This window comes from Taeniopygia guttata, chromosome 1A (genome assembly GCF_048771995.1).
Source record: "Taeniopygia guttata chromosome 1A, bTaeGut7.mat, whole genome shotgun sequence".
NCBI classification, from domain to species: Eukaryota; Metazoa; Chordata; class Aves; order Passeriformes; family Estrildidae; genus Taeniopygia; species Taeniopygia guttata.
In genome coordinates this window covers 66,552,335-66,564,741 of record NC_133025.1, presented here as the reverse complement: position 1 = coordinate 66,564,741, position 12,407 = coordinate 66,552,335, and the positions used below count along the sequence as shown (strand labels likewise).

The 12,407-nt window shown below is 36.8% G+C and overlaps 1 protein-coding gene across 1 annotated transcript in view; it reads right to left on the bottom strand.

Moving 5' to 3' along the window:
* The window catches only part of PLCZ1 (phospholipase C zeta 1), a 44,082-nt gene that overhangs the window by 1,639 nt on the left and 30,036 nt on the right, over positions 1–12,407 (bottom strand). The window contains exons 9-11 of the mRNA XM_002196519.7: positions 6,672–6,844; positions 3,665–3,797; positions 2,001–2,150 (exon numbers count right to left, since the gene is read on the bottom strand). Of these exons, the coding sequence (XP_002196555.5) occupies positions 2,001–2,150; positions 3,665–3,797; positions 6,672–6,844 (456 nt within the window). The remainder of the gene's footprint in view (positions 1–2,000; positions 2,151–3,664; positions 3,798–6,671; positions 6,845–12,407) is intronic.

Below are 12,407 nucleotides of genomic sequence, written 5' to 3'. Positions count from 1 at the left end.
AAGTAAAACTTTTTTTTTTTTTAATTGAAATTGCTCCAATTTGCATTAAATAATTAAGTACTTATGGATCCCATGATAATAGAGGTAGTAATTGAGTCCCTGTCCTGTATTAGTATTCTCCATGGCAGATTCATTGGCATAGGAAATGTAACAGAGTATCCCCCTCCTATTTGTCTTTAATGATCCAGGTAGAGAATTTTGCTCAATTTCAGCCCCTCTGAATATAGCTACATAATCACTACATGGAAAATCAAATTCTGCTACAGCTGGGCAGTAAGCATCCCTCCCCAGTGGAGTCTACAAGTAGTTGGGAGTCTGATGCTAGGAAAAGGAAGGCAGTGTGGATATAGATTTTAATCCTTTCGAAAGAAAATGCAAACAAGGGAGGAAATGGCACAACTTTTTCCCACTGCCTGACAAAGAAAATAATAAGATGTAAGCACTGCTCAGTCTTTGGAAGCAACTTGCCCTCAGGGCCCCCTCAGGGATACATATCCTAAGGTCTGAGGGACAGTCCTGTAGCACAGATTAAAGCAATCGGAATGCTGAAGACTAAGACTGAATTTTTAGGCAATTCTTCCCTTGTCTTCTCCTTTTTGTGACTCCCTCTGGAAGAACATTATTTTCCATTTCACTGTTTAGAGAGCCTGGGTACCTAAATCAAAACCATTGTTCCAGACCTGGTTTCAGAGGACTCAGTGGTAAGCATTGCAATAAATACTTGCAATAATGCTGGATATCCTGATGGCAAATTACTTTTTTTTTAATGTTGTGTTAAGTGGGGATTGGGGCAATTTGTTTGGCATCAATTATAGTTTTTGTACCTAAACTCATTCTATAGCATTTTGAATTACTCCACTGAAAATATTTCCTCAAAAATTTCCTGCTCTTACTTTTCCAAAATATGAATCCCTCATTTATGACCAAAATTAATCCTAAAGAGACATTAAGCCACACTGAAAATTTGTATCTAAAAAGCTTCAATTAATAATTTTACAAGCACTTGTAAGCAGCAGTGCCTGATATTTGAATTTGTCTCAGACATTGTGAGTTGGTGGGTTGAGTTTTCTTTCATTATCCAGAAGGATACAAATAAAAGGAAAGTAAAAGGTTATCAGTGTAAAAATTTATGTTGTAGAAAAACAACTGAGCTCTAAGAGTAATGTCTTTGTTCTTGTATAACTCCTCAACCTCAACTAAGAATCACAAGCAGCTTTATGACTTCCAAACATGAGGGAAAAGAAAAGCCATTTAAAATCCTGTTAAGCTTAATAAAATAGCGCAGTGCCTGTTGCCAGCTCCAATGTTTTTCCTTCCCATCTTTATTCACTAATAAAAGCTGTTTGTTTTGTCAGAAATAGCTTTGGAAAGCCAGTGTAGTAAGCAGCCATTTTACATAAGCCTTTCTCCTTGGCCTCTTGACTTCTGTGTCTGCTCTTTATGTGCAGCCTATTCATTACAAAGGTTCCAGGAACTCTACTGGCTTAACGAAAGAAACTCCAGCAAGAAAAATGCCATATTTCATCTAATTTATAACCATTGCTCTCCACTCTGAAAAGTTGCAAATAGGTTACCTGAGTGAGTTTTGGGTTTTTTTGTGGTTTTTTTTGTTTGTTTGTTTGTTTGTTTTATTTGTTACTGGGTTTTGAACTTCTCTGAGTAGGAAGTGCACAAAACTGTTGCCTTTGTAGCAGTTCTGACTAGTTTCACTTCTTGCTATGAATTAAAATACCACCTGAGCAGTTTCCATCTAGAATGGAATACTGCAGTGGGAATAATCACCTGTCATTAATATTGCTTTGATTTCAACATCATGGATTTGCATTCAGAGAATACAATTATTTCAAAAAGCAGAGAGTGCCATGTATTCATGTAATTACACAATCACCCTCTAGAAAACAGACATGACGCTGTACTCTCTCAGTGCTACAGTAACAATAAAAACCTGGAATGTTGCAGATTTTTTGAGCTGTTAGAGGTGGTTCACATAAAAGTGTTACCTGTATTAAGGCTCATCACAGGTAAAGTGTATTGGCCAAGAAATTCATTGCTGACCAGAGACACCTCATCCTCCACACAGAAGCGAATCATTGCCAGCTCTGGGACTTGGATGTTGAAAGAGAAAGTTTCGTTCCATTTAGGGCACAAAGCTAATGAAACGAGAAAAGAAACAGGATTAAAATGCAAATTTTTTTTTTCTACTCAATAACTGGATTACTGTACCTGCTATCACTAGTCTGAACTGGTAAAGAGTCATTCTTTTCCCCTAGATATCTTTAAAGAAATAACAAGATTCCCACTGACTGTAGTGGTGCAAAAGCCTAAGACAGTTTGTGTCATCCCTTAAAAGAGAGCAAAATGGGCCAAGGATAGCCAGGTTAAGAATGTCTGCTCAACCTACATTTTCCTATAGCCATACCAGTTTCATTCCTTTGCCAAAGTTTCTCCTTTCACAGTGTTGGAAATAAATAAATTCAGGTAGTAAAACACGCACTTGACTAGAAATAGAAAAAAGAATTTGGAACAGAAGGGGTTACTTTGTCTTTAGCAATGTTCATAAAGAGAAAAGAAATTCAGGGGCTGATTTAAAACAGCAGCCATCTAAAAAAAAGAAAAAGGAAGAATAGAAGACAGAGGTACAGAAAAAGGAAGATCACAGGGAACTTGTAGTCTGAGACATCAAGAAGATCTATATTATAAAGATAAGGGAGTGCTCAAAGACAGCTACAAAGAGTACACGCTTCACCTGTCAAGCAATTAAGGGATTACTCCTACTAGAAACTTCAAATGAGACAAGTGGTGAAGTTACAGCAATTGCTTAAGAAAAACGGTCTAAATTTACCAATTTGTGTATTGGTTTAGGCTGGGATAGGATTAATTTTCTTCATATCAACCCCAATGGTGCTGCATTTTGGATTTTTGACCCAAACAATGCTGATTACACATTAGTGTTTGAGCTGTTGCTGAACAGGGCTTACACAGTGTTGAGATTTTTCTCTTTCTGCCTCCCCATCCCAGTGAGGGGGCTTGGGGTACACAGGAAGCTGGAAAGAGACACAAGTGGGACAGCTGACCCCAGCTGACCAAAGGGATGTTCCTGAGCAATGGTGGCATACTCACAGCTGGGGGAAAGGAGGCGGGGAGGGCATTCAGGATTACAGTGTCTGTCTTCCCAAGTAACCACAAAGCTGCATAAAGAAGCCTTGTTTCCCTGGGAATGTCTCTACCCCTGCCTGCCTATGGGAAGTGGTGAGTGAATTCCTTATTTTGTTTTGCTTGTGTGTGCAACTTTTGCTTTACCTATTAAACTGTCTTCTAAACCCATGGATTTTCTCATTTTGGCCCATCCAGATAGGGAAGAGTAGACAAGCAGGTCTGTGGGGCTGAGCTGCTGTCCAGGATGCACACAGCAGTGTGCAAGAAAACTTCCATCTTCCTTTAGAAAGAGACAGTGCTCCCAGCTAGGAGTTTGTGCTTCCTTAACCTGCCAGTCTAGAAAAATGGCACACAGCATGAACTTCTGCTACAGATTTTGTGCCAGGAGATCCTAGTCTAGAGAGAAATAATTGCATTTTCTATAACAGCTCCTTGGGGTGCAGAGCTAGTGATTCCTTATAAATTGTTGTGCTTTTTTCACAGCTAAGAGAATCAGACTGATGCTCACCATTGCTTTTTACAACACTAGATTTTTTTCTTGCTTGATCCTCTGGCACACCATAGATTTCTATCTGCACCAAGGGGTCAGCTTTGTTGGTCTTTGACATGGCACTGGGTGGTAACTGATGGCCACTGATGAGCTGGAAAATTAAAGTTATATTGAAATAACTGTAATAATGAACTCTTCACCACAGCCATATAGTAGCCATAATAGAAATAGCTTTCATAAGAAATTACTTTAAGTATATACCAGCCATAAACAGGTGTACTAAAGACATATTAAATAGAATGGAATTAAGAATATGGTGCTTCCCATCTAATTTAATTTTTTCATAATTTTTTATAAATATTGTTGTTTAGAAACATTTTCAATTAGATGAGATTACTCCAAGCCCAGTCCAAACTGACCTTGAATGGTTATAGGGATGGGACACATACAAACTCTCTGGGCTACCTGTGGCAGTATTTCACTACCCTCTTTATAAATATATATATAAACTGATACCATATTTTAAACAATAATTTTCAGGGTTTTTTACTCAATAGCTGTACATAAAAATTCTGTGTTGTTACCGTGCAAAATAATAATGTTGGAGGAATCAGTCCACAGTGATTTTTACATTTTCTACTCTCTAGCTCACGAACTCCAATCTGTGGGGAGTGGATCAGCATCAAGACCCACCATGACATCAGCATTGTGCTACAAGGTATGTAGCAGACTGCCTCACCTGTGCCTCATTGCTTACACAGTAACACAAAAACTCCTCATTTAGTGAGCTTCCTGATGTTTTTCTCCTTCATTTAGTTAGCTACCTGGAATTTTTGTCGCAGACTGCCCTGTAATCTGGCACCCAGCCTAACAAAGGACTTATGAAAGTCAAAATTTTGTCTGCTTTCTATCTATATTTCAGGACACCTAGGAAAGAGTAAACATCTGTGCAATAACCAGCTTTTTAGAAATCAGCGTATGAAATGTTTTGAAAGAGCTATACCAGCTGAAAACACAGGTTCAAGATATGACCCCGATCCTGGTCTCAGGACTAAGCATCATAAGAGATTCTTATTCCCCTGTCAACCACCAAAAAAAATCAAAACCCACAAATTCCACATTTTGCTTCAGTATTTTCTGTAACACCGTGCTCCAAGAGAACTTCGAGCCTGAAATATTGAAGAGCAGTGGCTTGGCAAACACTGATGCCCTTTTCTCCTAGGGAATAGCTACTGCCTTCACCAGAAAGCTTTGCAATCCCTGCTGGGCTGCCCACTGAGAACCTGGGAAATTCCTTGCCATGTCCCGAATGCTTTTGCCAAGATCTGCATGACCCATTGCTAAACCCAGTCTAAGTCTCCACTGGGGTGGGAAAAGAGAGTTCTTTTAAGAACTCTATGACCCAAATCCATTAATCCAATCCATTTTTGAGATCCAAAGGTGATGCAGAGAGGTGTAAAAATTGTTAGACTGAGAAGACTCTTTATGAAGCACCTTGAATATCTCTATTTGTGTTTCAAAGGTCTATGCCTCTTATTTATGGGAATTGTGGCACATCAGGTTGAGGATAATGAATTCAGTAAAATCAGGACCTGTGTGACTTTTCTGTTCTTCATTCATTCATTCTGAGAGATTTGGCCCCTAGATGTTTTATATCTTTGCTTTATATTAAGTAATTTCTCCATTGATCCAGTTAGTAACTTTTCTAGCAGAAGCTGCTTTTCTTTTGACTCCTGCTCCCAATTCATTTTGTCTGCAACCACCATTTCCTGGTTTTCACTGCTGACTATGAATGGGGCTCTCTGTGCCCTTCAGTCCCTCAGCCAGTGGGATGCCATTGCTCCTCTACCAGTCTGTAGTCTGAGTCTAAAGTCCTCAGCCTAAAACACTGCCTTTCTCTTCTCCAGTTCCTTCCAAACTCAGACACTTCCTCTGCATTGACAATGATTTTTTCTGTCTCCTGCTTTACAGTTCAGAGTTTCTCCTCATCTTAATTCCAGCTTCATACAAATTAGAGCTAAAATAAGTGATGTATTTGCCTGGCTGCCTGAATTCATCCAGCAATGTCTTTTCACAATTGGTATGCTCTCTGTCAGGACACTAAAATGTTCTTCATTAGGTGCGTGCATTATGTAAGTATTTTATAATTGTCACTAACCATTGTTTTATCTCCACTATTTATTACTCTGAAAGAAACAAAATAGCAATTACACACTAATTATATGCTAATTAAATAGCATTTATGCCAGTGGTATTCTGTGTAATCAGAAATATTACTTTTTCATTGGGAAAAGGGAGTTTTCTAATTAGTGAACAATTATAACAAATCTACTTGATAGCAAAAAAAAGGGCTTTTCTAACCATTTATTTGTAAATGACATGTATTTCTAGTATTTTTGGGATGTAAATCACATTATAATTTGGGAGAAGTAGAAATAATTCAAAGACAATTCATCCCTTCTTTCATACTTATTTATACCATTTTAGGATTATAAATTGTCTTTAATGTATGCATAGGAAGATAATGAGACTTAAAAGAAGCATAAAGCTTCATATCTTATCTTTTAAAATTTCCATATGTCAATTAGCATTATAATAGTACACGTGATATTATTGATATTGAAAGACATAACAGCCAAAGTGCACATTTGATTTCTGTGTTTTCAGTTCAGTTTCCACACGCACAATTAACTGATCCATTTGTCAGCTCCATTATTCATATTTCTTTATACAGCTTCATGAAAAATCATGTATTTTTACAGACTCTTAGAGGCTCTGAACTCTTACATATTTTTAGCAAACATAAGTGAACTGCAGATGGGAAAGCACCCAAGCAGCAGTTGATACTATATGAGAGTTTTACCTTTCCTGCTGAAAACATCCATTCCCAACACACAGGAATGGGAATAAAATAGAAAAAAAAGAAATTTTATATATATATATATATTATATATATATATATATGAACTACATAGCCTTTGTTTTCCCATTTTTATGGAACAAAGCAACACTTCAGTAATCTTACCCTTATTGACAGAGACATTGGTTTGCTGTATGCTCCCACATTTCGGGGTGTAAATGTGGTATTGCGATCCCTCAAGAATGCAGGTTTCAGCACATAGCCACAACCACCATTGTCCAGGAATTTTCCATCTTGCAATTCCATTTGTGTGCCTGGTGTTTGGAAGTTTAAGGCCACTGTAAAATTAGATCAATATTGATTTTAGTAAATTAGGTTTGATAACATTTTATGAAACAAATATTTTTTAAAAAGCAAGTGAGCTTAAGGTATCTATATCTCTCAAATCATATGTAAGATTTTGTTATTTCCCTTAAATTAAGTGTTACTTGATTGTTGGAATCTGAACTGTAAGGAACCCTAAGAACTTTGAGGCTCTAAGATAAAGCTTAGAATTAAACACAGGATTTAATTTGAGACCTTGGAATAAGTTTTCAAACTTAGCTGCTAGAAGTGAGAATGGGGATTTATAGCTTAAAGCAGAGACACATTAAGTTAAGAAGAAATTTTAGGGTTTTAGAGTTTAAGGTATAGAAAAAATAAAAGTAGTTGCAAAGGTAAACAAGGAGTTTGGAATGCAATACTGTAAGTTTATAACTGTCATAATACGATTGGCTAAGAAAGCTTACAGCTTACACTGTAACGTGAGTCCATAAGATGAAATATTTAAGGATTAGGTCAAAACCATAAATATCCTTATTAACAGTGTTTTATTAAATCAATAAATCCCTAAAAGGTCTTATAACTAGGAGCCTTGTGACCTTCTAAACCATGCAGTAAAGATGTAAGCCAAACTCACCCTACCTATCTATGTAGAAGATAAGAACAATAAATCACATCATCAAAAACAACTCAGAAATCCCATCTCTAGCTCATTCAAATGTCCTTCAAAAATGCCCATACTCAATAATTAATTATTTGTGCACAAAAGCAGTGCACTGTTCAGAACTGCACCCCATTTTAAGAATTACCCTATAGATATTTTTATCTAGCTATATCTGTCTTCCCTTTTCTTTCTAAAATAGACCTTGGAGAATATGAAATGAGAGATCCTTTTTCCCCATAAGAATGAATTCTCATCCTAGTTTCTCTACAGCAGCAAGACCCTGCCAACTCCAAACCTCACACAATTCTGGTGCAGAAGTCAAAACTAGGGGATTGTATCTAACTTTAATTATGGTGTAGAATTCATCACAAAAATATCTCACCCAGAAGATTAAGAAGCTTTCGTTTACAGTTGGAATACCCAGTGAAAATGCAAGATAAGTTTATAGAACTAGAAGCAATTTTCAAAGTGTTCTTAAATTTATGTAAGCACACATTCTCTTGGAGTTTTATCCTCCAGTAGTGGTGATTATTGTAAGAATACGCCTGACAGATTTTCCTTTCCTTGGCAGTTCAAGATTTTTGGTTTGCTGCAGCATCAATAATAAAATATCACATTTCTCATCAACAGGATATTGTAATTCATGAGATAAAGGCAACATGGAAAATAGACTTGTTTAATGAAATTTTCCCCTATTCCAGAACATCAGAGCTTCCTGTCACGTTCAAAATAGAAAATGCAGATGTCAAATCAACATTGAATTATGGCATTATGAACCTGTGACATGTGTTAAACAGAGAATGATAAAAAGCCATTTGCTTTAAACGGTGGGTTGGTAGGAATGGAAAAAGAAGACTTTAAGCAGTTCAAGTGACTCCTCATAATAATTCATGGAGAGGACATTATTACCTGTTCTTATGAGACAATATGAATGTATTGAATGAACATTTGACATAATGCAAAAATCCTTATCACTAGTGGAAAACACATAAAATTGTTTTCACTGCAAAAATTACTTGTTCCTTCGCTGCTTTGGTGATCCTTTCAAAACATTCTGTAGCAAATAACACAAATAGGAATGAAGCAGCTGGTACAATGGACCTGATATTTGCACTACACATGTTTTTGGTGGGGTTACTTCTGAAGAGCTCGAGCCTGGTTTCCTAGTCTCAAAACCAATTAATGGGTAGAATACATGAAGTGCTCCCAGAGTGCATCATCTATTTAATCTGACAGGAATCCCATCTGTGCTAGCTAAGATTGCTCTGCATCATGAACCAACATGCATCAAGTAGGAACAACTGGAAACCTTGTCTTGAAAAACCCCAAACAAACAAAAGAGCCCCAAAACAGCAAAATACAACACGCAATCCTGATTTGAACTAAGTGTAGATATAAACATGATTCTATATTAATATACACAGGAAATCTGTTTTACCTTTAACAACAGAAATCAAACTTCAGAGTGTTCGTATTGCCCTTTGCACACCATTGCCTTTTTTAAACAGGGTAAGTGTTTTCTTGGTATGGTTTTGGCAGTGGTTCACAATTTGCTTTTTATGACTCTGCACATCGTCTAGAAACAGCCCCAAATTTTCTGCTATATGATGTTTGTCATATTTTAATACACTCAAGCAAGCTGTGCAGAAGATGCTACAAGAACTGCAGCCCTGAGGCCCCTGGAAGTCTGAACCACAGATCACCCAGGATCTCTCCATCCTCAGGTAATTCCTGGGCCACACTTTCTGAATACGTGGGTTTAAAAGTGCAACTGAAATTAGGCACATTGAACAGCCAGCCTCAAATAGCAGCTTCCACATGATGAACCAAATTATATGATTGCACATAATGAGACTACTGCTAAATTTACCAAGCTTTCTAGGCGACTAAGCAGGAAAATCTGATGTAACAACAGCAACAAGCAAATGAGAATACTTTATATTTTATCATATTAGGAAAATCACTTTTGCAACAGTAGTGAAGGGCAATGTTATTATGGGTTCATATCTTCAAACATCAGCACTCTGTTTTCACTTAATTTAATTTGACCTTAGAACAAGTTAAAAAGCATATGGAACAGTAGTTTTAATTTACCTGCTGGTTTCTTTGTATTGCAGATTTTAATGTGATTAAGCAAATGTGAGGTTTTGTGTCATATTCTCTGAGATGCAAACCTCTACTAAAACTGTTTGCAGGGTTCATAGCTGCTTGGGGCCTCCCAGGGCACTGCTTTATGGTGCATGGATGCACAGTTTTTCTTTTTAATCAGGTGCAGTTATAGCCCTAACACTTCTTGAGAAATGGCAAGGATCATAAACTAAAAGCTATGCCTAGCAGCATGGGCTGAGCAACATCTTTCTGCAAACCCAGTGTTTCATTTTAGCTTTGCTGAATTCAAGAGCAGAACTGTCAATAACATTCTTTGTACTGTTGTTTTATGAAACAGTATAAATTTAATGCATGTATGAAGAGAGATTTAAACTGACAGTTTCTTTTGGAAAGAAGCCTAAATGAGCTTGCAGTGAAACCATCTGAGCAGTACATAATATTAATGTATGGTTTTCATGGGCAAGTAAAGCATCTGAAGTTTAACACTGTGTACATTAAACTTTCTCCTCAGTCCTTTTTCTAAGCACCAGAAGCATTTTAATATTGACTCAAAATCAAAGCAGCACAGCAAACCCTGGGCTTGGGGAACAACCTGAGCAAAGGAATCCCTCAGTGTGACTCCTTCACCTGAAATGGATTTAAAGTATTCCTAGAACCATGAGGCTAAATCCCCTTCAGATCAGAGTATTTCATACCCAAATCATCTTGCAAAGCACCAAAGCTGCCATGGCTGTCCCAGAAGGCCCCAGATAAATAACTTCATATAGCAAATGGAAGGTAGGAAATAGCCTAGCTCCAAAAAAGATGAGCCATTCCGTAATACACAAAGGAATACTATTTTTGACCCCAAATCTCTGTATCACAAGCAGTTAACTGAAGTCAGCCCCACCACTAATTGCAGAACTAAAAACATTCTAAATATTCATATGCAGCACCTTCCATAAGCACCACCATTCAAGATATAATTGATTTATAGACTAAAACCAAAAGCTTTTTAAAACCAAATTGAGCACTGTAACTATGATTTGAAGGCAGTTGAGGAAAACTGCACATCTTTTGTCTGCTATCCTGCCTCTTATTAATATTCCTAGGGGACTTTTAAATTGTAATTTTTTAAATTTTTGTTCTTTGCTTCCTAGTTCTATTAGCTATATTTCAACCATAGAGTTTAATGTATTTTCCCATTCAAATGGGAAGATTTTAAAATGGATAAGGACACATTTGTCACCAGTTTTTCTTAAGATGAGTTACTTAATTGCATTTTATGCTATTTAAAAATACATCTCAAAATGTATGAATTTTATGCCATTTAAAAAATATCATATGCAAAAGCACTCAGTGCCAATGTTCCTATCTCCATGATTCACCTCACTCATTTGAATCTAAAGAGATATAATAGATCACACTTTTATCAGCCTTGTTGCCTTCCTCTCAGCTCTTTCCAATTGTCTGTGTTCTTCAAGTGGGCCACTCTCAATGAATGCAACAAAAATCTATGCCTTAGATATTCAAAATCTGAACTGAATTCCACACAGCCTGGGAAATACTATTGAAAACAGGCCCGTATCCTAAAGCTCTGGAATGCTGCCATTGGTTATGAGATGATCAATGTGCTTGGATGTGGGGACACTGATTTCATTCCACATCAGCACTCCGGGCTGGGCATGGACTGTCTAGGCTTTCTTCTCACATGCAGGTCACAGCTGCACTCAATCCATCACTGCCCAAATTTACAGAAATAGCTCAGTAGTCCAAGAGAGATGGAACGAGACTATTTTTTTACAAGGGCATGACAGGACAAGGGGGAAGGGCTTCAAAGGGAAAGAGAATAAACCTGTGAGTAGGTGAGACCCCACACAAACTCTATGAACAAGGACTTTGCTCTACCCAACCAAAAAAAAAAATTTCCTACCATTAAAAAAAAAAGTATACAATGATTGGTTCCCTTACAACACAAAGCAAGCTTCTATGGACAGTATAAATTTTGGCACACAAAGGCTCACCTCTCTTCCTGGCAAAAAAAAAAAAAAAAATCAGTAAACTATTTTTACCCTCCCCTAACAGACTCCAAATTTTATAAAGCTTAATGATAATTTCTGGCTTTATTTTTCACCTACACATTTTGAAATGGTTGTTTTATTCTACAGAAACTTGATTTATGAATGACTTACAATGTGAGGGAGGAAGAGGGATTGCTCTTCTGAGAACTGAGTAAATGCAGAACTGTGTGACATAACATGCTTAGATTGTCTTTTTTGTATTGTCTTTGGGCCAATTTAATACTGTGGCTCCAAAGATACTGTCATTAGAAATGTGAGGAATTCAGTCATAGAGTTCATAATTGCTGACATTGTTCCTACTTAATTACAAGTGGTTCTACTGGAAAAAAGATGTCAGGTGATTAAGAGTCATCCATTGTCCAAGTATATCTGCAAAGGGTTTAAGTAGGGATCCTCTCTTGTGAGGTTCTCATGGGAAAAGTACCTGAAGCACTTCTGAAAAATTATCAGATCTAAAAATCTAAATTGATTTTTGCTATCTAATTAATGTGTCAATTTGAAAGTTACACTTTAGTGTAGGTCTAAGCATATTTTGATTGTCATTTGACCAATTTTGCACCTGAAAATTTTCCAAAATAATTTTTAAAAATTTGTTTTAACTTTTGATTCTTGGCAGAACAGTGAATATTATCAACTTGCTTTGCTGTTTTAGTCTGAGTCACTGACAGGTTTTAGAACAAGATCTGCAAGGATTTCAGAAACAATTGTGTTCCTGCAAAAATTTTTCCCATCTTCTTTTAAAATTTA